This window comes from Podarcis liolepis (assembly GCF_965112155.1).
Source record: "Podarcis liolepis genome assembly, chromosome: 3".
Taxonomy (NCBI): Eukaryota; Metazoa; Chordata; class Lepidosauria; order Squamata; family Lacertidae; genus Podarcis; species Podarcis liolepis.
In genome coordinates this window covers 73,482,115-73,507,097 of record NC_139557.1, presented here as the reverse complement: position 1 = coordinate 73,507,097, position 24,983 = coordinate 73,482,115, and the positions used below count along the sequence as shown (strand labels likewise).

The 24,983-nt window shown below is 40.8% G+C and overlaps 1 protein-coding gene across 14 annotated transcripts in view; it reads left to right on the top strand.

Moving 5' to 3' along the window:
• The window catches only part of PDE10A (phosphodiesterase 10A), a 188,353-nt gene that overhangs the window by 123,631 nt on the left and 39,739 nt on the right, over window positions 1–24,983 (top strand). For 11 of the 14 annotated variants that reach the window (XM_083496429.1, XM_083496427.1, XM_083496425.1 and 8 more), the window contains 7 exons: window positions 7,017–7,145; window positions 12,759–12,787; window positions 17,839–17,959; window positions 19,943–19,992; window positions 23,120–23,260; window positions 23,747–23,902; window positions 24,252–24,302. In XM_083496429.1, the coding sequence (XP_083352555.1) occupies window positions 7,017–7,145; window positions 12,759–12,787; window positions 17,839–17,959; window positions 19,943–19,992; window positions 23,120–23,260; window positions 23,747–23,902; window positions 24,252–24,302 (677 nt within the window). Of the gene's footprint in view, window positions 1–7,016; window positions 7,146–9,827; window positions 10,024–12,758; window positions 12,788–17,838; window positions 17,960–19,942; window positions 19,993–23,119; window positions 23,261–23,746; window positions 23,903–24,251; window positions 24,303–24,983 lie in introns of those variants that run through there. The other 3 variants (XM_083496421.1, XM_083496418.1, XM_083496417.1) reach the window with 3 other exon arrangements.

The following is a 24,983-nucleotide window of genomic DNA, read 5'->3' as shown; positions in this document are numbered from 1 at the left end:
AACAGATGGAACATTTTCTTGGGAAGAAGTATCCATCTTCTTTCTAATCATGCCTCTTAATTAAAGGTTTCCCTTGCCTTGCTCTTATTTACTGTACTTCCTTATTTCCCTTTGAAAATAGTGGGAATGCAAAGATTGAAAGCAGGTAAAAGGAAACCTAACAAATGGGAAAAGCGGTTGTGAGATGGTATTGCCTTTTGGGTAGTAGATAAAAGATCTATATCAAGGTAGCATGTGACAAAGGTTTATTTTTAAAATGGGTTTTAAGACTATATGCTGCTCACCTTTCTGAACTTGAGGTCTCTCCAGTCCCTGAATACCCTCTCTGCTACAGGTAACTCACATCTTGCACAAGGGTTTGGTTCCAGGGGTCCATGTTTGTATGCAAAATGCATAAAGCCATGAACCCCTGGAACTGGCTCCTGTGCAGTGTGCAGGACTGCCTATCTGGTTTTGGGAAGGTAGGGCTCTGCCAAGGTCCTAGAGTCCTTCTTCCTTGCTCAAAGCCTAGTAGGTGCTTGCTCAGCTTTGGGAAAGAGAAGGGAGAAGTCCACGACCCTGCCAGAGCCCTTGCGCCTGATGCCCTGTTTACCCAGCTTTGGAAGGGCTGTGTGAGGCCTCTGAAATGCTGAAATGCTGACAGAGCCCTTGCAGCATCTTCCCAAAGCCGGGTAAACCGTGATCACAACTTTGCGCATGTGGGATGGGGGAAATAGATAAACGGAGACTGGGTTTCCTCCCTCTCCATTTATTTATTTATTTCCTCCACCAACCACGCAACGCTGCAATCGTGTAAATAAACCAAGCGTAAGATGTGAGTTACCTGTACTCCGCATGGGCAGTTGGAGAAGGTATAAGGCAGGCATAGGCAAACTCAGTCCTCCAGATGTTTTGGGACTACAACTCCCATCATCCCTAGCTAACAGGACCAGTGGTCAGGGATGATGGGAGTTGTAGTCCCAAAACATCTGGAGGGCCGAGTTTGCCTATGCCTGGTATAAGGGCTCTTTGGTGGGAAAACAAAGCTTGGATTCGATAGAATAAATCAATTATACAGTGGTGCCTCTCAAGACGAAATTAATTCATTCCGCGAGTTTTGTCGTCTTGCGATTTTTTTCGTCTTGCGAAGCACGGTGTCGGGAAAGTTTTGGAAAAGCTTCAAAAATCACCAAAGTCTTTAAAAACCTCAAAAAAGGCTACCACACTGCGTTCTATGAGTTGCTCCTCGAAGTCAAGTCGCAACTGTATTAGCGGTGTTAAGAAAAAGGAAACAAACTTGCAAGACGTTTCCGTCTTGCAAAGCAAGCCCATAGGGAAAATCGTCTTGTGAAGCAGCTCAAAAAACAAAAAACCCTTTCGTCTAGCGAGTTTTTTTGTCTTGCGAGGCATTCGTCTTGCGAGGTACCACTGTATTCTCTGTAACTGAAAATGATACTTTCAATTTGTTTCCACTAAAACACATTCTGCTTATTAGTGGTTGACAGATTTTTGTCCAAGCACAACTGTTAGGTACTGCTTAGGGCTTTTTTTGTGCTGTGCATTCTTCACTTAAATGGATTGTGATTCTTTATTTTTTTTTTAAAAAAGTCTGACTTGAAAAGGATATTATAAAATTACTGTTGAATTCTGATGTTTTGAACAAAGAAGGGATTCATTTCATGGGATTAGCTTCTAATCCAAATGAAGCAGTGTACACACATGCCATGGATGCCTTAAAAAATTACTACGAAAAGGGATTTCTTACCTGTGGATTTTGTCTTGATAAGAGGCAGGAAGGTATTCTGTTATGATTCACTCCTCTTGCATGGACCACAAAGGCATGGCTAGTCTTTCTGTTATCCCAATAAACTGCAGAATCCCCCCTTTTGCATGCTGAAACAGGAATTCACAGGGTAGGAATTTCCTGTTCCCAGGATATGCAGGACATTATTTAGCTCTTTGGGATGTACCATCCTGTCTCATAGTGGATATTTTTTAAAAAAAACCGTATTGGAGCCTCATGTGGTTTCCCACTTCAGGGTGGGAAAAGCTTTCCCAGAATGTAAAGGCCAATTTAAGGTCACAGCCTTGCAATCAGTCTAGACTCTGAAGTAAGACTTATTAACAGGCAGTGCTTGGGGGTGGGGTGTAGGTTAGGATTAGTACAGTTGTGGATATCTGATTCTAACATTGGTTTTTAGAAACTCATATATTCATAGTTCTACAAAATTCATTTTTTAAAAATGATTTACAGTAATGCATTTTGATCTATTGTGCTCTAACGTACTCAGGGGTTCTCTGTGAACATAAGAGCTGGGTGAACCTATGGATTGTGTTACTTGCATCTATATGCAATGTAAACAGGACTGTGTTTTATGATGCTGTGCACTTCCAGTTTGTCTCTATTTTTGGGTGGGATCCAATTGGCCAGTTCAGGTTGCATAATTAAAGTTGGTTTGGAGCTCTTGCCCAACCAACCAGTCCTGGCACCAGACTTTTGCAAGAAGGAAAGTGACAGGACATAGAAACTGGAAAGTGGGACAGCATCTGCTTGGTGTAATGTCACCTAACCTCCCTGCGAGCTAATCAGAATGAATGCTCAGTAAACACCCAATGTCCTCTAATCTCCCTGGAAACAATAAAACAAACTCTCTTGAATAAAACAATAAATAAATAAAACAAACAAACTCTCTTGAAGCAATCCTGGGTGTTCTTAGCACTAGATTCCATCATTCAGCAGGAATATTAAACGGTGGTATACACATGCTTTGGCTATAACTTAAAAGCAGAAGAGATTTCACTTACATTTATATTCTGCTCCATAACCAAAGTTTCCCTGGCCATCTGACAATGATCAGTTAAAATATTCTAAAAATACAATTTAGAAATTTTAAAATGCAGAATGTGGCATTGAAAAGTATTAGGCAGCAGCATAAGAAAAAAAACAATCCAATAGAATTCTCAACCAGTGCAACAGATCTAAAAGCAAAAACATTTGACTGGATTCAACTAACCTGGTGTGTTGGTGAAAGCCAGCAGAAGGACTCCAGCTAGTGCACAAGAGCTCCCCCCCCCAATGTTCCCTCCCAGAAGAAAATCTGCTCTGGAGGGTCAGGAGAACCAACAGAACAATGTGGGGGTGGAGAGGAGACATGGTTCTGTCTGACAAGCAGAAATGCATGCATTGATGAAAAAACCCTCTTAGTGCCATGTTGAATTTCATCCATTAAATGCTGCTAAAGAGCCATTAAAAATCTGCTTCGAATTCTGGGGAAATAAGAATGTCCTCATATCAAAAAGGATATAGTGGGCACCAAGGGAGCTTCTCTGAAGAGGACATTCCATCATCAGGGTGTTATAGCCAACAAAGCCTTCTTCCTGGTAGCCAACTGCTTCACCTTATTTGGTGAGGGCACCTGGAGAAGGGCCTTCAGAGGTGACCTCATTGTCTGCGTAGCTATATGTGGGAGGAGGTGATCTATCAGCAAATGATGCAGGACTTAACCAGCACCATGAACTGAGCCAAGAAACACTGGGAGGCAACTCTCGGAGGACAGGAGTAATGTCAGATCGCCCAGTCCCAGTTAACAAGCTTGCCACCCTATTTTGGACTGACAAAAAATTCTAGACTGTTTTTGAAGCCAGCTCCACACAAAGCGCATTGTAATAAAATATTAACAAGAAGGTAGCAAGAACATGGATAACTGGCAAGGCTATCTCTACCTAGTGAAGTGTGAAGTTTATGACCCAAAGCTGATAAAAGGCACTGTGAGCTGGTAAGTCTATAATTCAAAGCTCACTAGGTAGGTAGCCTTAGGCAGACCATGTATCCCTGCACACGTGTAACTTGCTTACAGGCCATGTTCACAGACCAGAGTGGGGCCGCACCTTTAGTCTTACTCCTGACTGGATTTTTAAAAGTAAACAAACATGCATTGTGAGCAATTGTCTGAATAGAATGGCAGAGTTGCTAGACGCTCCTTGTGCCTAGATGTTACTTCAGGATGGAATCTACACACATATAAACAATGCTGTGAAAATGCTTTTTTAAAAAAAATTTTGAAAAATACATTGAATTTGGCATAGCTCACTGTTGCCGTCTTGTGTCACATTTGTATATTGCACTTTACAACACATTTAAAACATTTTATTTGCAGCTGTGTAGCTGAGTCCCCTGACACCCAGTTGTACTACACATGAGCAATGCATAAATAAGGTACATCTCTCAGCCACAATACCCCCATAAGAATAATACTGACTTTACAAGTCAGTTGTTATAAGGATTATGAGTGTATATGAAGTGTTTTGAATGCTTTAGAAGCATTACATAAAAATATTATTATTGTAGAAATAACGATGATGAAGGAATAATTTTTTATTATTTGTGCTAAAACAAATGTTTCTTATCCACGCATTCACAGTGAGAAGCAGTAGTTAAGGAGTTATTCTAATTAGTTCTGTCCCCAGCAGAACTAATTATCACTTTTGTATTCAGTGTGTTTTCTGTTTGTGAAAACATGCAACTTACTCCCTCTAGGCGATTTGCTGCACTTGTTTCCGACACACCTTTGAAAAATATTTGTATCGTATTGCTCTTGCAACGTGAAGATAGGAAATGGATTTTTGCAATGAAAAACTTGTAAGATCAGGAAAACCTTGCATGCTAAACTCAAAGTTATGAGGCGACCAGAGCTGCTTTTTAAAAATTATTATGAAATGTAAGCTGTTGTTTTTCTAGTACAGTGTTTTGAAGATACTTGTTTTAGTCTCAGTGACTGTGATCCTGAATTATTATGCATAAACAGGACCGTGGACATCAATGGGCTTTAAGTAAGGGTAAGTGAGGACACAGAAATGACTCCGTCATGAATAATGACATTCTGTCATGTATGTTAACATTTTCTGTTTAAAATTCTACCATGTCTGTCAGGCTATTATTATTGCTTTCAGTTTATTTGTGTATTTGATTACTTCAGTACTCTCAGAACTGTGCTATTGTTTGCTGCTGTTACCCGCTCGTTATCTTTAAAGTGAGAGTCTTTATTTTCATGCTGTAGAACAGGGATAGGGAACTTGCAGCTTTCCTGATGCTGTAGGATGCTCACTCACATTTTGGCCAGTATGATGGGAGCAATAGCCTCAAAACTTCTGGAGATTTCCCATTCCTGCTGTAAAAGGTGCAGGCATGAAAGACAGACATACTTGCTGGTTTGTCTATTCAAAGCAGGCAAGAAACATTCCTAGTACAAACTTGTTTAGTACCAATTTCTTTAAGTTTGGTATGCTTCAGATGTTGTTGGGACTACAACTCCCATCAGCCACAGCCATCATGACCAGTGGTCATGGATGATGGGAGCTGTGGTTCAACAATATCAACAATCAAGCAGGGATGAATCGTGACACACAAAACAGGTGGACCAGCTTTAGGAGGTTTGTCAGTACTCGCATGCAAGATTTTTGCCTTGTGTTTGAAACTTATGAAGGGAGCTTTTTGGCCATTTTTCTCTGGGAATAAATACTGTTGGAACTAGCACCTCTGTCTTTGTGTAATGACTAGAAGATGTGTGAGGCTAGGTCAAGCTTGAATTATGCTGGCAGAGATTTGTTGCCCTGCTTCATTTTTGGAACTTGTGGGAAAGTCACATTTGAACCATTGAAGAGCAACAACGGTTCAAGCTCAGAATTGGGCCATGTCTGCTTAAGTAGCCAACTACATGTGTACCGTTTGCAGGCTTTATTTGTTTTTGCCAATTGTAATTCCAATGGAGTGAATCTGGTGACATTGCAGTGGGACATGGTATATTTTCATTAAGTACAATTCCTTTCCTTTGAAAAAAAATCATCACAATACCTCCTTTATAAGATTCCACTTTCTCTTTCCTTTCAGTGCAATAACTTGAGGTCTGTGGTTATATCCAAATCTTAGCTACTCTGCTTGTGTGTGTGTGTGTGTGTGCATACTTGTCTCTATTCGTATGCGTATGCTTTTCTTTGGAAGAAGAAATATATTTGGAAATAGCTCCTATTTTGTTTTGTTTTATGAGATGAATAGGGTACTCTCCAGGTCATGACCTTGCACTGTGCTGCTGAGAGGAGTCCTAGTACACGCCATCATTCAGTTGCTATCACACAGTGCTATCTGGCAATGGCAATTTCTTCGCTCTTTGCTCCCCCCGCCCCCCACTTAGCAGTAGAGACTTGTGTATTGCTTTCAACACATGTGCATCCACTATTGCTTCTTAGATCTATATCAATGGATAGCACACACGCAGGTGAGGTGGGGTGGGAATAGGGCTGCCATACGTCCGGAATTTCTTGGACATAACTGGAACATAGGAGTTGGAAACAGTGTCCGGGCAGAAATTGCTTAAATGTGTGGGAAAATTTGGCAACCCTTATCGGAAGCTCAACACCTTGTGTCCTGATTTTCACTTTTTGAAATATAGCAAATGTTTGGTAATCTTTATTTTTAGATCCGCCCCCCCCCCCCAGATTTTTCATGTGCCATCTGAAACCTGTTCAGACACATGTATCTGAACTCACTGAAGTGTTGCTTTGTCAACTCAGTGCAATGTTTCCTCAAAAGTCTGTTTCTACTTTAACAAAACTCACACTAATTAATGCATGTTTACATTAATTAAAGTTGTTGCTTTAATTTATTTTTTTAAAAAATCCATTTAGTTACTTGTCTACTTGGCTCTCTTTCAAGGTCCTCCAGACACTTGGCCCTTCATATTTACACATTGGTTTTCATTTGCCAGTGGCTCAGCAACTGTTTGCCTACCTTTCGCTTTCTGCTCATGGGTTTATTTCATAGTGGTCAGTTAGTGGACTTTCATGCAATTTGTTACTTGCAGACTGCAGGCCTCCATTATATCTTTCTGTTATCACCTTTTGAATTATTGCAAAGTTTTCAGGCCAGGTGATTCTGATGTACATGGCACAACAGAGCTCATTCCTGATTGTCTTTTTTGTTATTTCCATAACATTTCTCATTAAAATAGTCATAGTATAAACAGCAATGTTCTCTTTTTCAGGTTTGACAGATGAAAAAGTGAAGGCCTATCTTTCTCTCCATCCCCAGGTACTGGATGAATTTGTGTCAGAAAGTGTAAGTGCTGAAACAGTGGAAAAATGGCTGAGAAGGAAACACAACACAGAGGAAGGTAATATCTCAGTAACTTTTGGAATCATTCTCCTGATGATTGGGCTGATTCTGGAATTGTATTTCCATACAATTTTGAACATGCAGTTGTAGGAATAGAATCATAGAATCGTGGAGTTGGAAGGGACCCCAGGGGTCATTTAGTCCAACCCCCTGCAATGCAGGAAACTCAGCTAAAGCACCCATGACAGATGACCATCCAACCTCTGCTTAAAAACCTCCAAGGAAGGAGAGTAAGTATGTCTACTCCTTCTCCTTTCTGAGAAGTTATTTTGACTTACAAGCACAGCCATAAATCAACGGAGTTGGGCTTCCTTGTGCCTCTAGTGGGCAAAGGCAGGAGTAGCTATTACAAGGCGATAGGCTGTCCCCTCTTCAGTTTTTTGCTCTTGCCTCAATAAAGCAGTCGCATTGCCTTTGGTTCTTCTTATTTCATCATTTTGGGTTAGCTTATTCTTCCTCACTTCACTCTTTAACCCTCTTATTATTCTTATTCTTATTTCTTAAAAAAAGAAAAATTCTAGATCTCTCTTCCCCCTTTCCTGTTTCCCCTCTTCAGAAGAGGGAGAAGCAGGCAGCTTGCCTGGGGCGTTTACTCCTGGCCACAATTTTTATCTGATTTCACCGATCATGGCTGTGGGCTGAGCTTGGCAGCAGCTAGGATGCTAGAAAGCTTCCTGGAAGCTCTGCAAGTGGCTGTGGCAGTGCTTGCCCCCACCCTGGAAATCAGAGCGGCCCTTTGCAGCTTTGGTTACAGATTGCATCCCTTTGGTACCAGAGGATTTTTACAGGCACAACTATGTTTGTCAAGATTCCCCCAAACCCCCCCCCCCCCACAATCCATGACAGAAAGGGTTTCCTGACAAGGCCCAGATGGGCCCAGTGCTCCTGAGCAGGCAAAATCAGGCCTTTGGGACCCACTGCTTCCTTGCAGCAGTTGTGTGTGGTGACCCTCTGTTCCCTCATAAGACTCTGCCCTCCCTTAAAGGGTGAGATGGCCTCTTTGGGATCACAGCAAGCCCTGATGGGCGATTGTGAGACCCAGCAGCCCCATAAGGCTTTGCAAAACACAAAGCATCTACAGTCTACTGCCAGTGTAGTGCAGAAGCAGTTTAGGTGGGAAAAGCAGGAGAAGTGGACCCATCGTTCTAGAGACAATGTTAGACCAGTTACCCTTGTTCTCCCTGCTGTTTCCTGGCCACTGCATGTCCAGTTCAGTGCCCCAGAGGAAACTAGCTCAGCACAGGTTGTGACATAGGCATGTCATTCCTCTCCTTCCTGGGCTTTGAGGATTATCCTTCAGCCCATCCTCCACTTCAACACAGGCCCAGAGATCTTCCTCTCTCTACCCCAGTCAAGATTAAAGCTGATGCCAAACTATTGATATTGTCCAAGAGGATGGACATCATGTTGTTAGCCTGTATCCTGGGTCTATGCATGTTGGCCTCACAATTCACTTCACAGGCCCAATTGCATGTGAGACCGCTTCAGTGGTTCCTCTTACCACACCAATGGTTGATTATCCACAGCAATCATCTCTATGTTCCAATCCCTCCACATTGACAAGAGAGCATGCACTGGTGGACCAGGGAGACCAACCTTTGGAAAGGTTTGGCTACCAAAGAACCATAACATCAGATACCAAGCCTACAAGACTGGGGAGCACATTGCGAGGGACAGTTAATCTCAGTGGACTGGACAGCCACCAAGTTCCAACACAGCGTCAAATGGCTCAAACTCTCTGTAGCACAACTAGCCATTCAGTACTTCTGCTGCGGGTGCCTGCCCCATGTCTTGATTAGAACAGACAACACGAGTGTGCAGTCCTAGATAAACAGAGAAGGAGGGACCAAAACAGATCTGCAACAAGAGACTACTTTGTTCCTGTTCTGGGCAGAGAAGCATCTCTTTAGCATCTCTCTGAAACACATCTCTGGTACATCCAACACACAGGCCAGTTGTCTGAGTTGCACCAGGCTGGATCCAAGGGAATGGATGCTTCACAACTTGGTGTTCAGACACCTTCAGGGAACCCTGGGCTCTTCAATGTAGACCTCTTTGCCTCCCATACTACTACTAGCGGTTCCAGGACCCAGGAGCAGAGGCCTGGGACATTCTGATATCACCATGGCCTCTTGGATTCCATTATGCTTTTCCTCTGGTGGTGATCCTACCAAGAATTCTGTACAAGATATGGGAACAGGCACAACTAGTCCTAGTGGTGCCCCCCATTGGCCCCAGCGTCTTTGTTTCTTTGAGTTTCTAGTTCTGACAGTGATCACTGCATGGACACTCCCAATCCTACCAGACCTCATATCCCAGGGACCATTATTCCACCCAGATCCGGCTTTAGAGTTTACTGGGATGCAATAAAAACAATGTGTAATTTAATATATTATTCACCACAGTCAATGTGATCTCTGTACTTGCTTGCCAAGACCGTTGATGTCTGTTTTCATTTTATTGACATTTGCTCTTAAATTTTGATACAAGAACTTCATTACAAAGTGGGGGCGGTGGGAGCCTCTTGGACCTTCAAAGGTGACTCATCCGCCTGCATAAAACAGCCTCGCTTCTTCAAGGCTGCTTTCTCTCTGCAGAGGTGAGCACACCTCTATTGTCATAGAACAAAGCACTGTGATGAAACAGCCTCAGAAGATCCCTTGAGGGAATTCATCACTGAATGTTGAGCTGAGCAGCCTGCAGGAGCAAAGCAGGCACGCCACAAAGTAACAGTTCGGGCTGTCCTGTATATAGTCTCCTTGCTCCTAAACATTTTAAAGGCTTTTGCCCTTTCTGTGTTACAGTAAAGTGAAAGCTCTTAATTCTGTTTGGAGAGGTTGCTGCTATATAACATTAAATTCAGGGAGTTGTGGCAGGTATAAATTCATTTGGAAGAAAAGATAGGGAGGCTACAGAGAAATGCGTGAAGAGAAAAACATTTTAGAGTTGCATTCTTTTTCTTCTATGTATTTCAGAGATGAAATGAACATGTCACATGAAATAATATAATTTTCATGCTTTTTTCTAGTTACATGTTTAATTATTTTCTCCTCTGAGTGTTTTTTTATTATGCTGATAGCTCAGCTGGTTAGAGTGTGGTGCTAATAATGCCAAGGTTGTAGGTTCGATCCCCGTAAGGGACAGCTGCATATTCCTGCTTTGCAGGAGGTTGGACTAGATGATCTTCAGGGTCTCTTCCAACTCAGTTATTCTATTCTATTCTGTTCTGTTCTACCATGAATCTTTACTCCACAGCATTCATCCCTTTGTCCCACTCCTTTTCCACTCTTTAGTGCTAAATGAGAGCAAATCTCAATCTGGAGAGAACCTGAATTGCCATTTGCTCTGAATGAGTGCTAAAGAGTGGTTTTCCCTGGGGGGAAAGCAGCAGGACAAGAGGAAGTGTGGATAAGCCCTTAGGAAAAAGGTAGAGTATTATTCAAAACAGATTTGTTCAAATATCCTGAAGAAATAAAGGAATGTATGTTCTTGTCATTTTTCCAGTGCTCGTGTTTGTCCAGAGGACATTTGAATATTTGCTCAGTGTCATATTTTCAGTCCCTAGAGTACAGTGCATAAAATACGTCTTTAGTACAAATGTACGTATGTTGTAGTTACAGTAGGGTTCCTTCGGAGAGAATGAAATAGTTCCCTTGACGTAAATCTGTTCTACATTGGATTCCTGCTCTCTCCCATGTGGTAACCTATCATTTCTACTGCTAATGATCCCCTTACCCTTGTTGACGTTAGCAGACAATTCCCAAGGGGTATTTCCTTTTGTTTCTCTTTTCAGCTGGTCTGAAAAGAGGGAACTGTTCAGTCTTGACTTTTCTGCAGATGTTGAGGATTGCATTGCAAAGTTCAGCAAAAGTCTGTTTGTTTTCAATGTACTCAAGAACACAGAAACCAAGTGAGCCAGTGAGCCAATATATTTTATATTCTGTGACAGATTAACATTAGGAGGAGAGAAGTTACAGGAATTTACTCTCGTTTTTAATCATGCAGGATTATTGTTTCATGGTTATTTTGTTTTGGCTTTTTTTGTATAAAGGAACCTCAACGCATACAGGTGAAAAAAAAGATACATCAGTCAGAACATCACATTGATTAGTGAGGAAAAGCAACCATTTGCATTCAGCTTGAAATCTTTCCAAACATTGTACAGTATATCGAAAACAAAACACAGAGACTGTTACAATTTGTTCTTATGTGACTGAGCCAAATCTGTAGACTTTGGCTGGTCTGTAAAACACCAGTTCTTAGCAACTTGAAACTCCCCTAGGTATTGCCCCATCCCATAAGCATGTCCTCAATTTTAAAATTCATAATTCCATATATATTGGTGGGTTAGTAATCTGGCAGGCAGGCTCCAAAGAGTGTGCAGCAGAGACAGAGGACCAGGGGAGTGACTCAGGAGAGAGGGCCAGTGATTTATGGGGTGTCACACCACCTGCAAGGCAGGAGCCAGGGAAGTGAGACTCTGGGCATTTGGAGATGGAGGAAGGTGCACAGGATGTGGTGGAGGAAGAAGGGATGGTTCTGGTGTGGATGAGTAGATTCTTCACCTTCCCCCATCCCACTGTCTCCTAGAACCAGGAGGGGCTTGAAAAGGGAAGAGCAGCAATGACTTCCATGCAGGAGAAGTCTCATGCTGTGGGCATGCAACCTGTCAGAGGAAGGTATATAAGGCAGGGGAGGGGAGTGGCCCCACTGTTGCTGCACCTGCTCCATAGGGCCAGACCTGTGGACAGTTGCCTAGAGGCTAAAAGCGTGTGTATACGGAGCACTGTGGAAGCTGCTGTAAGTGCTTCTCTTGCCAATAAAGAGTTAATTATTAGATATGTGTCTTCCTTCTCTGGACCAGGCTGTGTCAGCACTCAGTTGGTGCAGTGTTGCTAGAGAAAGCACAAGAAAACTTCTCAGCTCTATTCCACCAATATATTTCATGTGTCTTGTTTAAGGCAGAAGGTTAAAGAGCCAGACCACGCCTAGCCTGGCGCTCATGGTGGCCTAGGCAGAAGTTGGGCAGTGAAGAAGATGCCCCTTCACTGTGCCAGTTACCAGAATGGGGCAGCAAAGAAGTCTGGATCAGATCCACTGTTGTCATATGATGGCAGCATGTCTTCCCCCAAAATGCCTCATACCGGGAGGTTTCCTATGCCTGCTGCTGGTGGGGCTGCAGCCTCTGGTAACTTCCACTTGCCCATTGTTTGGCTGGGTGCACCAGGGAAGAATGTCATGGAAATTTGCAATTCAGATTTCATACCATCTTACCAGTGCCTTTAGCAGCATTGAGGTGCCATAAGATGGACATGTGCCCAAGGGTCTGGATTGTAGATTCAGGGAGCATAGAAGTGTGACTTTCCCCCCAGTGCAAGCTGCAAATATGAGCCATAGATTAATATGTTGAATAGATTTGAATTCTTAAAACTTGCCCAAATTAAGTATTCTACTGAAAATAAGGATGTGGAATAAAACAATTCGAAATATATTGTGATGTAATAGACACTGAAAGCAGCAGTAGGATTATTTAACGTTGGATTTTTTTTGAAAATTAAAATTATCCCGAACTTTCCAGGAGCATCTAATTGTTTGCTTCCTTTTCTTACAGATGTTTCGACTCCTAAGCATACCAGCAGGGTAAGTACCGTACAGGTGTGTCTCTGTTCCCCAGAACATAAAACTGTCCAAGCAGCCTTCTGTTGATTTGAAATGAATTTCCTGATGCGTTGCACTTCATTCATTGAATTAGCTCCAGAGAAATTGCTGGTGAGCACACTAACAACTTTCAGACCAATTAAAATACCATTCAGAGCCTTAAGAAGTAAATAAGGACATGGTACATTGCAACCAAATGTATTGAAACAGTGATTAGGGATGTGTGAGCCACCCCCAGCTTGCCCTGGAAATTAAGCGAGTTTGAAAAAACAAAAATCCCCTATTACTTAAGTTTCATCACTCTTTCCATCCTCTTGCCTTGCATTGTGAAAACTTCCTCCTCCCTCCTCCCTCCTCCCTCCTTCCAACCTGCAAAAAAGCCTTCCTTTGAGGAAGGGGGAATGGCTAGCAGGTGTGGAGGGCAGAAAAGGCTCCTTGGAGGCTGGATCCTAGTCTATTTGAGTGCGGAGTGTGCATTTCCATCTCTCACCTTTCAGATACTTGTTTTAGCTCTAGCTGTGGCAGCTGGTTCTCTCTTGCTAAGTGTTTTCAAGAGGAAATCACTTGCATTGTAGAAGGAACATGAGGTAAGGGATGGCTTAGGCAGCCACCATTTCTCTAGGGCTTTTTCAGTACTGGCCCTGACTTGGTGGAACGCTCTGTCACAAGAGACTAGGGCCCTGTGGGACTTGACATCTTTCTGCAGGGCCTGCAAGACGGAGCTATTCTGCCTGGCCTTTGGTTTGGACTCAGTCTGACCCTTATGGTTTTGATCTATGGGCTACTTTTAGAATGAGGCAGGCTGCATTTTAAATTGCATTTTAACCTGTATTTTAAATTGGTTTTTCCCCCTATTATGTTTTTACTGTAATTTTACTGGTGTTAGCCGCCCTGAGCCTGGCTCTGGCTGGGGAGGGTGGGGTATAAATAAAATTTATTATTATTTATTTAAACTGCCCTGCTCAAACCATTGTACTCTGGATCTGTGCATACTTCACAGGCACTAGGTTGGGGCAAAAGCAGCTGGGGGAGTTCCAGGGGTAACATGCCTGGTTAAAAACTTCCTTTCCCCCCTCCCAATCTCTTGTCAGCAAATCACCCCCTTCCAAGAGCATTTTGCAGTGTAGAAGGAATGTCAGGTTAATGTCACACATGGCTGCAATGTAGTGTGCCGTTTCCCCCTAAATAATCCACACTGCTTTTGTTAACTTTGAATGAGGCTATTGTGTGTTCCAGAGCGCTGCTGTGAATACAGAAATCCCAGTGTATAATTCAAGGTCTCTCTGAATCACAGCCAGAAGAATTAATATTTCCAGATTTCTCATGCAATTGCATATGGAGCAACATTTGAATCTATTAGGCTTAGCTAAGGAATGAGTGACACCAAATAGGTACCCAATCCTAAGAGATCTTCCTGAACTTTGTAACATTGGAAGGGACCTTGAGAGCCATCTAGTCTAACCTCTTGCAAGGCAGGAATTCTTTGCCTATTGTTGGGCTTGAACTCAGAAGCCTGAGATTAAGCTATCCTGAATTGCTTATAATTGGGTATCTACATTATATATGATTTTATGTATACTGGTGAAGGTAAAATTGGTGCCGATCCTTTACCATGTAAAGGTCTGATTAGTTTCTGAACTGAGACCTGCTCAAGTTATTTTTGGTTGTTGTGATTTACAGAACATATTCCTTTCAAATGCCAACTTGAAACATTAATAAGAAGAAATGGTATGCTGGAAATGTTGCAACATTGTAAACCATTTCCCAAATTATGCATATTGTGAGCAAATCACTGAATAAAAAGCATCTTACTGTTTTGAAAAGTAGTTCATTGATGGAAATGCCTTAAATTATTAAAAGTTTTAAAATGGAAATGTACTTAAAATTTTCTAGCTAAACCATTTCCCTGTGTGCCATAAAAACCTGACTAACAGTAAAAAGAAAAACTAGACTCTTAGTTCTTATTAAATCAGAGTGTCCTGCCATAATTTCTGGAGTGAGTTTGTCCAAGCAGTCTTTGTTCTACTGGTATGATATCACTGTCAATCTGAGCTGTAGCAGTCCTATTGTATGAATGCGCTTAATCACAATATAAAATGCAGCCCCTCAAAAATGGAAAATACTTTCATGAGATTTTCTTTGCAACACACCTCTGCTCTTTCCAAGTAGAATGTTTTTGCATTTTCTGGTTGATGAGTCAGGGAGTGGAAATTGCAGACATTTTCCCTTCCTTTCTTACCATGCTATAATCCCCTCTCTTTATTTATTTCTCTCATCTTAGCACAGAGCTTTCTAGACTACAGGTGGATCTCAGTTCACTGCTAAGGATTAGTTAGAGAAATATCAACATGAGGTGTTATTTTTCTGTAATTTTTGCAGTCATTTTAAGAAATACACATCCCACCTGATGCTGGTAATTTGAGATGCAGCTGTGTGAAATTCAGCCATTGAATGCTGCATGTATTTTATTTCCTATAGTTCCAGCTCTTTCCCCCTATGCCAAACTGAAGATAGCACTAGGAAAACTGTTGAAGTACTTCACTGATTGCTGTGGCATGCTTTCAATAAAACATTGCCATCTGTTGCTAGTAGTTCTCTCATGCGTTGCTGCTGTATCTCTTTAAGGGCACATGGACACTATAAATGTTTACACTTTCTGGCTTCTTCAGGGGATCCTGGGAATTGTACGTCTGTGAAGTGAAGTGTTATTGTTTCCTACCTGTTGTGCTATGCTGTGTTGTGCTGGAGGAAATTACAACAGTGAGGCTGAAACATTCACAACAACTGACTGCAATCCTATATACACTGGTAGTAACGCCCATTGAAATTTATGCATAGGATAGTTCCATCAAGCAGGCTTAGGTTTTGCCGTCTTTGTGAGAAAATATTGAAGACATATCATGGAGGAGAATGCATATATATTTTGAGAGAGACAAGTTGCTCATTTGGCAGTATGTGCTTGCTCACATTTCTTCCTTGGCATTCAGCCATATTTAGACTTGGTTACATGTGCCCTGTGGGTGTAGAATCTTCTGCTGTTGTGTATTATACATTAGAAGATGTGCACTTTTAAGTTATACTTGTCATTCAGCTCATCATCCTCAGTAAGTTATCTATAATGCATTTACTTGGGGTTTTCTTCCATAACTTTCAGCTGGCTATTTGTCTAACTCTTAATCTGAAGCTGAAATGTGAGAGCATAAGGCAGGAGTGTGTTGCCCTAGGGCTTCATGTGGCTTCAGTCTAATTTCATGCATCCCTTGACATGGCAGGAAGAGAGAGAAAAGGGGATGAAAACAGAGAGGAATGGAGTGTCCAGGGATTTGTGTTTGACCCCCCCTCCACCAACTGAACTGGGAGGAGAAGGAGTGGTGACTCTATGGCTGGCTGATGGGCAAGTCATAGACAGAAAGACGTGGAAATTATACTTTACTAATGTATTGCCTTGGCAATATGGAAATTTAAATTATGGTATTTTATTTCTCAGTACTATATATATATAAGTTGAAGACCATTTTCTGCTTTATCTGAAAATTTATCCTAAGCTCTAAATTTAGAATTGCAATAACGCTCCCTCTGTCTTGCTCTCATTAGCCTTTAAATGAAAACAGCACCTTTTTAAAACTTAAAAATGTCACTTTTTAAATACTCTTTGTTCTGCTGTCAAGTGTAAAAAGCACTCTTAATTTCATTTTGTGATCTAATATTTCAGGTCCTTCACTCCTTTATCGTTGTTAAGAAATGCAAAGAGGAACTTTTTCATGTAGTTATGAACAGCAGAGAAATTACCCTGAAAGTGTGGTTTAAATCATTTTAAAAATGGAAGCTTTTAAAAAAATATATATAAATGTTTTAATACACACACACACATTTAGGCTGTTTAAAATTGAACAAGTAATTTAAAATTTTGTGCTCAGAAAGAATACTGTTCTTTTATTCTTTTACATGGATAGCTGAATTAGTTTAAGAAAATTTCACTTAATTTACAATTAGTTTTGACTATATTTGTTCATGTTAGATGTTAGTTTGCAGTTGAACCATGCACAGTTCAAAGAATTTGGGATCCTTGCTTTTAAAGGATCATAGGTTAATAGTTTTCAATATACAGTGGTGCCTCGCAAGACGAAATTAATCTGTTCCGTGAGTCTCTTCGTCTTGTGGTTTTTTCGTCTTGCGAAGCACGGCTATTAGCGGCTTAGCGGCTATTAACGGCTTAGCGGCTATTAACAGCTTAGCGGCTATTAACGGCTTAGCAGCTTAGCAGCTTTAAGAAAAAGGAAACAAACTCGCAAGAACTTGCAAGACGTTTCGTCTTGCGAAGCAAGCCCATAGGGAAATTCGTCTTGCGGAACGACTCAAAAAACGGAAAACTCTTTCGTCTAGCGAGTTTTTCGTCTTGCGAGGCATTCGTCTTGCGGGGCACCACTGTAAACCTGATATGGAAGTTCTGCCATGTAAGAAATCAATATATTGATTCTTCAGTTAGCATTGCCAAAATGTTTATCTGTGTAGGGCCTACACACTGTAGGCAAACATAATTGGTTGGATCCAGTCTGTGGTCTACACTGAGCTAAGTGCAGTTCTGCAGGGTTTTCAGCCTTAGCTGGAGATGCCAGAGATTAATCCTGGAATATTCTGCATGCAAAGCATGGGCCCTGCCACTGAGCTATGAGAGTTCTTTCTTTTTTCTTTCTTTCTTTAAATTATAATTATTATAATTATTATTATTATTTACTTCTGTTGTGCTAACAGAAAAGGAGAGTATCTTTAGGTTGTTGTGCTTCACCATTCCCTGACTTCCTTCTCCTTAAGCATTGACTTCACTTTCTCTTTTGGGTTTTCTGTTGCTTTAGATTAACCAACTACTACTGCTGCTGCTGTATTAATAATTTTTATTAAAATTTAAACAATTAAGAACACCAAACCTATTTCCAAAATAGGAGCTGTAAAACACCAAATCAAATAACATCTGATCATATTGATTTTTCATAAAAGTTTTAATAGTTCTTCAATATGTGCTTGTTTTTCAATAGTACCAGAATCCTGATATCCAAGCAGTGGTATATGACCTGAACGGCTTTATAGAGCAGCGGATGGATATAGGAGGGCACAATCAACTGCTCTTATACGAATTGAGTAGCATCATTCGAATGGGTAAGAAAACATTTATTATGTTTATTATGTTGGATCCAAGATTCAAAGGCAGAAATATACAGTAAATGCTTCTGTATTTGACTGAATTACCAAACAAGCAGTGCACTTAAGGCTTAATGTTGGAAAGGTACTTTCAAATGTTTCAGAGTATAGAATATCTTCCAGTATTTGGCTAAGGAGTGCAGTCTGGGATTCCCCCTTTTCTTCCTAATGTCTCAACAAATGAAACTGATTTGTAAAAATGTTACATGGAAAAAATGCGAGAGAGAGAGAGAGAGAGACATTGCACATACTTTTGTAAATCATGAAAATATTTAATAAAAATACATTTAAAAAAGAGTACTTAAGAAAACAAACACAGTATTGCATTTTTTCCAGTTTTTTTTTTTAAAAAATCAGTCCCTTACCCACTGAAACCCCTGGAAGAAAACTATTTCCCCCTCATATAATAATATAATATAATATAATATAATATAATATAATATAATATAATATAATATAATATAATATAATAATAATAATTTATTATTTGTACCCCACCCATCTGGCTGGGTTTCCCCAGCCACTTTGGGCAGCTTCCAACAAAGATTAAAAATACATTAAAATGTCACACATTAAAAACTTCCCTTCAGATGTCTTCTAAATGTCAGGTAGTTGTTTATTTCCTTGACATCTGATGGGAGGGCGTTCCACAGGGCGGGCGCCACTACCAAGAAGGCCCTCTGCCTGGTTCTCTGTAGCTTTGCTTCTAACAGTGAGGGAACCACCAGAAGGCCCTCAGCGCTGGACCTCAGTGTCCAGGCTGAATGATGGGGGTGGAGATGCTCCTTCATGGTTTCAAAATTGCAAAAAACCAAAACAACCCCATCCACCCACCTCTCCCTCTCAACTGATGACTACATATCTACAGAGCCTCTTCTCTATAGAGGCTACATGTGCATTTCTCCCTCCTCTCCCTGATGCTTCTCACCCCCCCTCTCTCACACACATGGGTGTCTACAGGAATTTTTCGAGCAGGGGTATCTTCAGCAGAGGATAAAATGAAACACTGAAAGCTTGGATCAGGCTTATTTCCCATGGAAAAAATGTGAAGAATGGTGTCTGCGTTTTGCCTCCTATCTCAGGTTCTAAAAATAATAGAAACTTACATAAAGGAAATAAAAGAAAGCTTGGCATCTAGGGATTATGGTTTATCCCAGGGTCACCAAAGAAAGGCCTTCATCCACATGCACCAGATCAGCAACCCCTGGTTTAGAGGGCAGTTGTGAAAAGTAGTTCATTGGGCGAGGTTGAAGATCATTGCATTGCACTTAAAGGAAAAAAAATGGAATACAAATGTAAACGATAATTATAATTAATAATAGGTGGAGCAAATTATTTTTGCATAACAGTTTTGTTCACATGATTCAGATTTTCATCTTGCTCTTACCTTTTTTCCGGCAATGCAAAGAAGAATGAGAATCAAGGCAGGTTGAAAAAGATTGCAGGTTTTTAACAGGAGCTGGTGGAATAATTAGTGATACGGCAAGACTGATGGCTTTGATGGTAACTATACAAGACATTGAAAATCTCCCCCCCTAGACCCGCCCCCACCACTGGAAGCTCTTTCTAGCTTTCAAAGTTTTGTCTTGTATTTTCAGTTTATACTTAGATATTCGCTCACTGAACAAAACAAAATCATTGTATAATTTGTTGTGTCCATAGCTAGGAGCTTACAAATAGAATGTTTTAACATATATTTTATGCCAGATTCCATTGAGAACATATTTTATGTAAACAGCACCATAGATGAATGTAATATGAATGTAATATTATGAATGTAATAAAGTAATTTTGTGTTATTCATAAACTTCGTTTTTAGTGAAGTATAGTTTAGTATAGTTCTTCATAAAAGATTAATAAAGAAAGCCAGCTGGGGATGACCTATATAACCTCAGCAAGTATATCAGTCTTTTCCTTAATGTTTTAATTGTTCTTTGGCAGCTACAAATGCTGATGGATTTGCACTGTATTTCCTGGGTGAATGCAATAATGTAAGTATATAAAGAACTCCCATCTGCAAGCCACTTAATGCAATGTACTGTAGAAGGTTTAACAGGGGTTAACCAGCTATGCATTGATTATGAGATGTGGTTCTGTAAATGCAGCTAACAATCTGTATTGATGAACAAATTGTTCTCTGCTGACCTACCAAAAGAATCTCCATTAATTAATAGCTTTGTTTAAATTTGTATTACTAAACCGGAAAAGGTCATGGGTTGACTTCTTGCTGCTGCCCTAAGTACACATACTTCCATTGAACTCCTTGGGATAGACCTCTGAGTTTAGGACTACTACTGTTTTCCTTTGATTGTGAAAATTGCCAATTTTTCCATTTCTTTTCTTCATTAACATGATCCATCCCTTATCCTGGGGCTCATAAGTTACCTTAGGGGTATTTTTTGAGAAAAGCTATGAATTGTTTTTGTGAAAGACCAAGCACATGGTTTTCTCTGGATCACTTTGTCTACATCTTTGTTGATATTTTCAGGTAATGTTAATAACCTACGTAGCATGGTCTTTTACAAAAACCATGTTTCCTTTTATATACCCTATTTATCCACAGATCTAACAATTCTGCCATTAAAAGTGCTTGCCTCTAATTAAATTATGTTTTATAGGCCAACATCTTGTAGGAAGGCTTATTTTAATTTTGTTTAATCCCCTCCCCCCATGAATTCACATTTAAGTCACTGAAGAACTATTGGGTATATGCCCTCTAGTGACACCAATCTATTGGAGTTTGAAAGTTGATAACTTCTTCCTTTCTAAGAATTATTGTGAGTATTACCTCCCTGACAAATGGATGAGAATAGCAATGTAGCTATGAGATGGGTTCAGTAGTGGCTGGCGGGATGCTGTAGGCATGGCTATGTTGCTGACTTGGCTTCTCAACACCACATGTGGCTGCCAGTTACTGAGATAAGGAGGGGCCAGGCACTGTGGAGTTTAGCAGAGTCAATCTTAAGCTCCTACTATTACGTTCACACTGTGCTGAGCTCCCCACTGCCTTGGTCCTTTTCCTCCTAGTGATGGCAGCAATGTGTGGCATTGGGAACCCAGATCAGCAACACAGCCCTGTCAGCCACTGCTGGGTAGGTTTCTCCTTTCCATACGTATTGACATGATACATTTACTCTGAAAATGGTAGTAAGAAGCCAGAGAAACAATACATGCTTATGCTTTAAGGTGAATTTATTATGCTCTTATTCTAGAATACAAAACATTGAATTCTTACTTAATTCTACACAATGTGCATGCCACCTAGTGACTCTGCTAAACATTTTATGGCATGGAATAGCTTATAGCTGCCCCTTACTGAACCTAGTAATGGGAATTACTGTATTTCTTATGGGTTGAATTCAGAGAACTGCAAGTGGAACTCTATTCATATAGCAGGACTTTATTGGAAACTCCTCTGCATTGCAACCTTCTGCAGCTCCCCAAAGCCACTCTTGGGAGCTGTGGGGCTTTCCAGGATGGTGTGGGAAGAGGCATTGGGAATGTACATAATGGGGAAATCACAAGAATTTGGGGGGTGCTGCCTCGGGCAAGTGAAAGTGTATTTCCGCCAATTCAAAACACCCTTAGACTCAAGCCAGAGTTACTTACTTTTCATGCATTTTTTGTCGGGGAGAGATTAGATGAAGCAAAACATTATTTGTTTAAGAACATAAGAAGATTCCTACTGGATCAGGCCAACCTGGTGCCCTTCAGTTGCTTTGGAATACAAACCCCACCAGCCAATGATCAGGGATGATGGGATTTTCGCCTGGAAGGAGGGGTAGGCTAAACTATAGTTGGGCATAAAATTGACACATAATAGGCCATTGCTGCACTTCTGAAATCTAAATCTGAGGCATACAAGTACACTTGCTGGTGGTTTCCTGATCATGCCATTGTCAGTGCGCCAATCTACTCACAGCCACATTCCTTGCTGACAGCCCAGCTCTTGCTGACAGTTTCTTTTATAGCAGAGCTTTCAGAGTAAATCACAATAGCCACATTCATATGTAATACTAAGTTATGGTTTGTGCATGGTGTTTGTTAATAAACCATGTTTAAAGCTCAAGGTGACCCACAGGCAAACAGCCCTTAGCTTGTTACATCAAAGGTTGGTTTTTCTACTCCCTGCCTATTCTGCACTTCCCACTTGATATGCCATATGCCTTGGCATTATCCTAGTACTGGCATTGCCTCATTGTGTTTGTCATCCCCATCTCCATGTGTTGGCTTTGCAAATGGGCAGGCAAATCCCCTTGGAACTCTTCAGCTGCTCTTGGCAATGGCTGCAGTCCACCAGAATCCCTCCTCTCTCCCCCCCACCCCTTGAAGAAACATCATATACATTCTCTTTAGCCAAGAAGCTCATTTCCTTCTTCCTTGCATCACACTGGGGTTGAAGTTTTTCCCAGCACAAGATCCAAAGCAGCATTATTCAGTACCATTCCCCACATCCCTCAGTGAAACAGTGCTTTTCTATGCAAGATTCAACCCTGCATTTCCCCAAAGTCTTTCCACCTCTCTTTTTATGGGTGAAGGGAATTGCTGGGCCCAAGTAGCAGTTCGTGGTAAGAAAGGAATAGAATAGAAGCATATGTGAGTAATAGTGCACTTACCCCCTACGTATCTTAGTACAGAGGATGATAATCCTCTTCAAAAACAAACAAACACGGAGCAGAGTCCCATTTCTACCATGTTCTCTTACCTGACAGACTGTTTGGGGTGTGGGAGAAGTTCCTTTACAACTCAACTTGATTTTATTATAAAAGCAATGGCTGGGATTTTGAATTTGCTCCCATTGGCAAGAGTATTCCTTAAGCAGAATTCCATTTCTATGATGACCTCCATAGCAATTTTCCATCCATGCTTATTTTCATTTGGAGCGTTGCATCATTTAGCAAAATCAGTTGAGTTGGAAAAGTTTCATAAGGACAAAATAGTGAATTAACCTTCCCCTGCCCCCAAATAACAATGCCGTATTTCAGCATTTCAAAAAATGTAAATGAATGTAAACTACTGATTTCAGGATTGTTCTAGTACCGTATAACATTATGATTACTATGGAAAGAGTCAAACATTTAAAATGCAGTTTTCTTTTTTTGTACTTCCTCCCATTAGAGCCTCTGTGTGTTCACGCCACCAGGAGTGAAGGATGGACAACCACATCTTGTTCCTGTGGGACCCATTATGCTTGGCACTACAGTATCTGCATATGTAGCCAAATCTAGAAAAACGTTATTAGTAGAAGATATTTTGGGGGTAAATTACTGTCTTTTTAAAATATAATGTCAGGCTGCAAATGTTTTCATACCTATGTGGGAGTGAGTTCTGTTCAGGCAAAGTGGATTGATTTAAATCATCAGTTCAATCAAGAAAAAAGAGGTTTCAAACAAGTTTCCCGGTAATTCTTCTTCATGTATTTCCTAAACAATGGTGCAATTTCTTTCCTGAAGTGGACCTAACCTCAGACCCTGAGCTGAATCAGGCAATCCCCAAAATGCAGGCTGTTTCAGAAAGAACAAAATCTACCCAGTTATAAATCAACATGGCCTAGCATTGATAGTGGTTTTATACACCCCTTTGCCAATGTTGAACAGAATCTGTAATACACCTGAAGGCTAAGCTGTGAGTTTGTCCTCAAGATTTCAACAGAGATATCCCAGATTTATAGACAAAGCTGACATAACTTTAGCGATAAGGGCAAAAACCACACCATTAAGTTTAAAACTGTGCTTGCCTTCCCAGGATGAGCGGTTTCCCAAAGGTACTGGACTAGAATCAGGAACTCGCATCAAGTCTGTGCTTTGTTTGCCAATAGTTACTACACTTGGTGACTTGATTGGTATCTTGGAGCTTTATCGACACTGGGGCAATGACACCTTCCTCCTCAGCCATCAGGAGGTAAAGCCTAAATGTGATAGTGGGTATTTGAATGTTGCTATGGGGAAGGGATGAAGCCACTTTCATAACTGTGGATCAGATTTTACATTATTAATATCCACTGGGCCAAATCATTGATCTGGTTGACGTATCACATCCAGTTGAAAATAAACTATGGTTGAAAGTAAACTGTGGTTGAATGTGAATGAGCAATTGGTTGAAAGTTACAATTCTATGATTCTGTGTAATGTGCAGCCAATTATGTTACTGCCAGCTGTTGCCAGTGGAGGACTCAGAAACGGGGCATTGCAGGAACAGAGTGGCTGGTCACTAATACAGTTCAGGAAATAAGGATTTTCTTTTGTTTCAGGTTGCAACAGCGAATCTTGCATGGGCTTCTGTAGCAATACATCAAGTAGAGGTAAGACCGTGGAAAAAGTTTTTGTTTTTTTAGGAAAGCAGTAAACAGATTCTAGGAATATAAAACATGATCAGTCAGCTTTGTAATATCTGATTGATGTAAATTGTTTGACAACGTAATCAAGTTATATTTCATTATCTGTATTTCAAAAGGGTGTACAGATAACTTGCAACTTATGTGCATTTAATTTATGTACATTCAGCTTTACGCACTTGGCAAATTAGGGGGCAGGTATCCAGGAAAAGGGTTTCAGCAATTCCATCTGCCGTTGAGACCAATTTGTTTTGACTACATGCAATTTTGGCTTTAGGTGCTATCCCTGGAATGTAACCCCAGCATAAATTGAGAGTCATTCAATTACTTAATAATTACTTTCTGACTTGAACCCAGTTCACATCAAGCTCTCACCACACGAGATGCAAGTTTGGATGTGGACAAATCAAAACATACATTTCTATGAGCATGACATGTGTGTGTCCTAAAGTTCAGTTTGAGCCTCCATTTTCCCAAGACCCACCCAATACTTTTAAAAATATTTTGGGTGATAGCCAGTGTTAGCCATACTCAGAGTAGACCCAAGGATTTATGTTATTGCAATCCATTGATGTATGAAATCCTCCAGATTCAGAGTCTTACGCTGGGATGGGGAACTTTTTCTGGCTGGTGGGCCAGATCTTTATC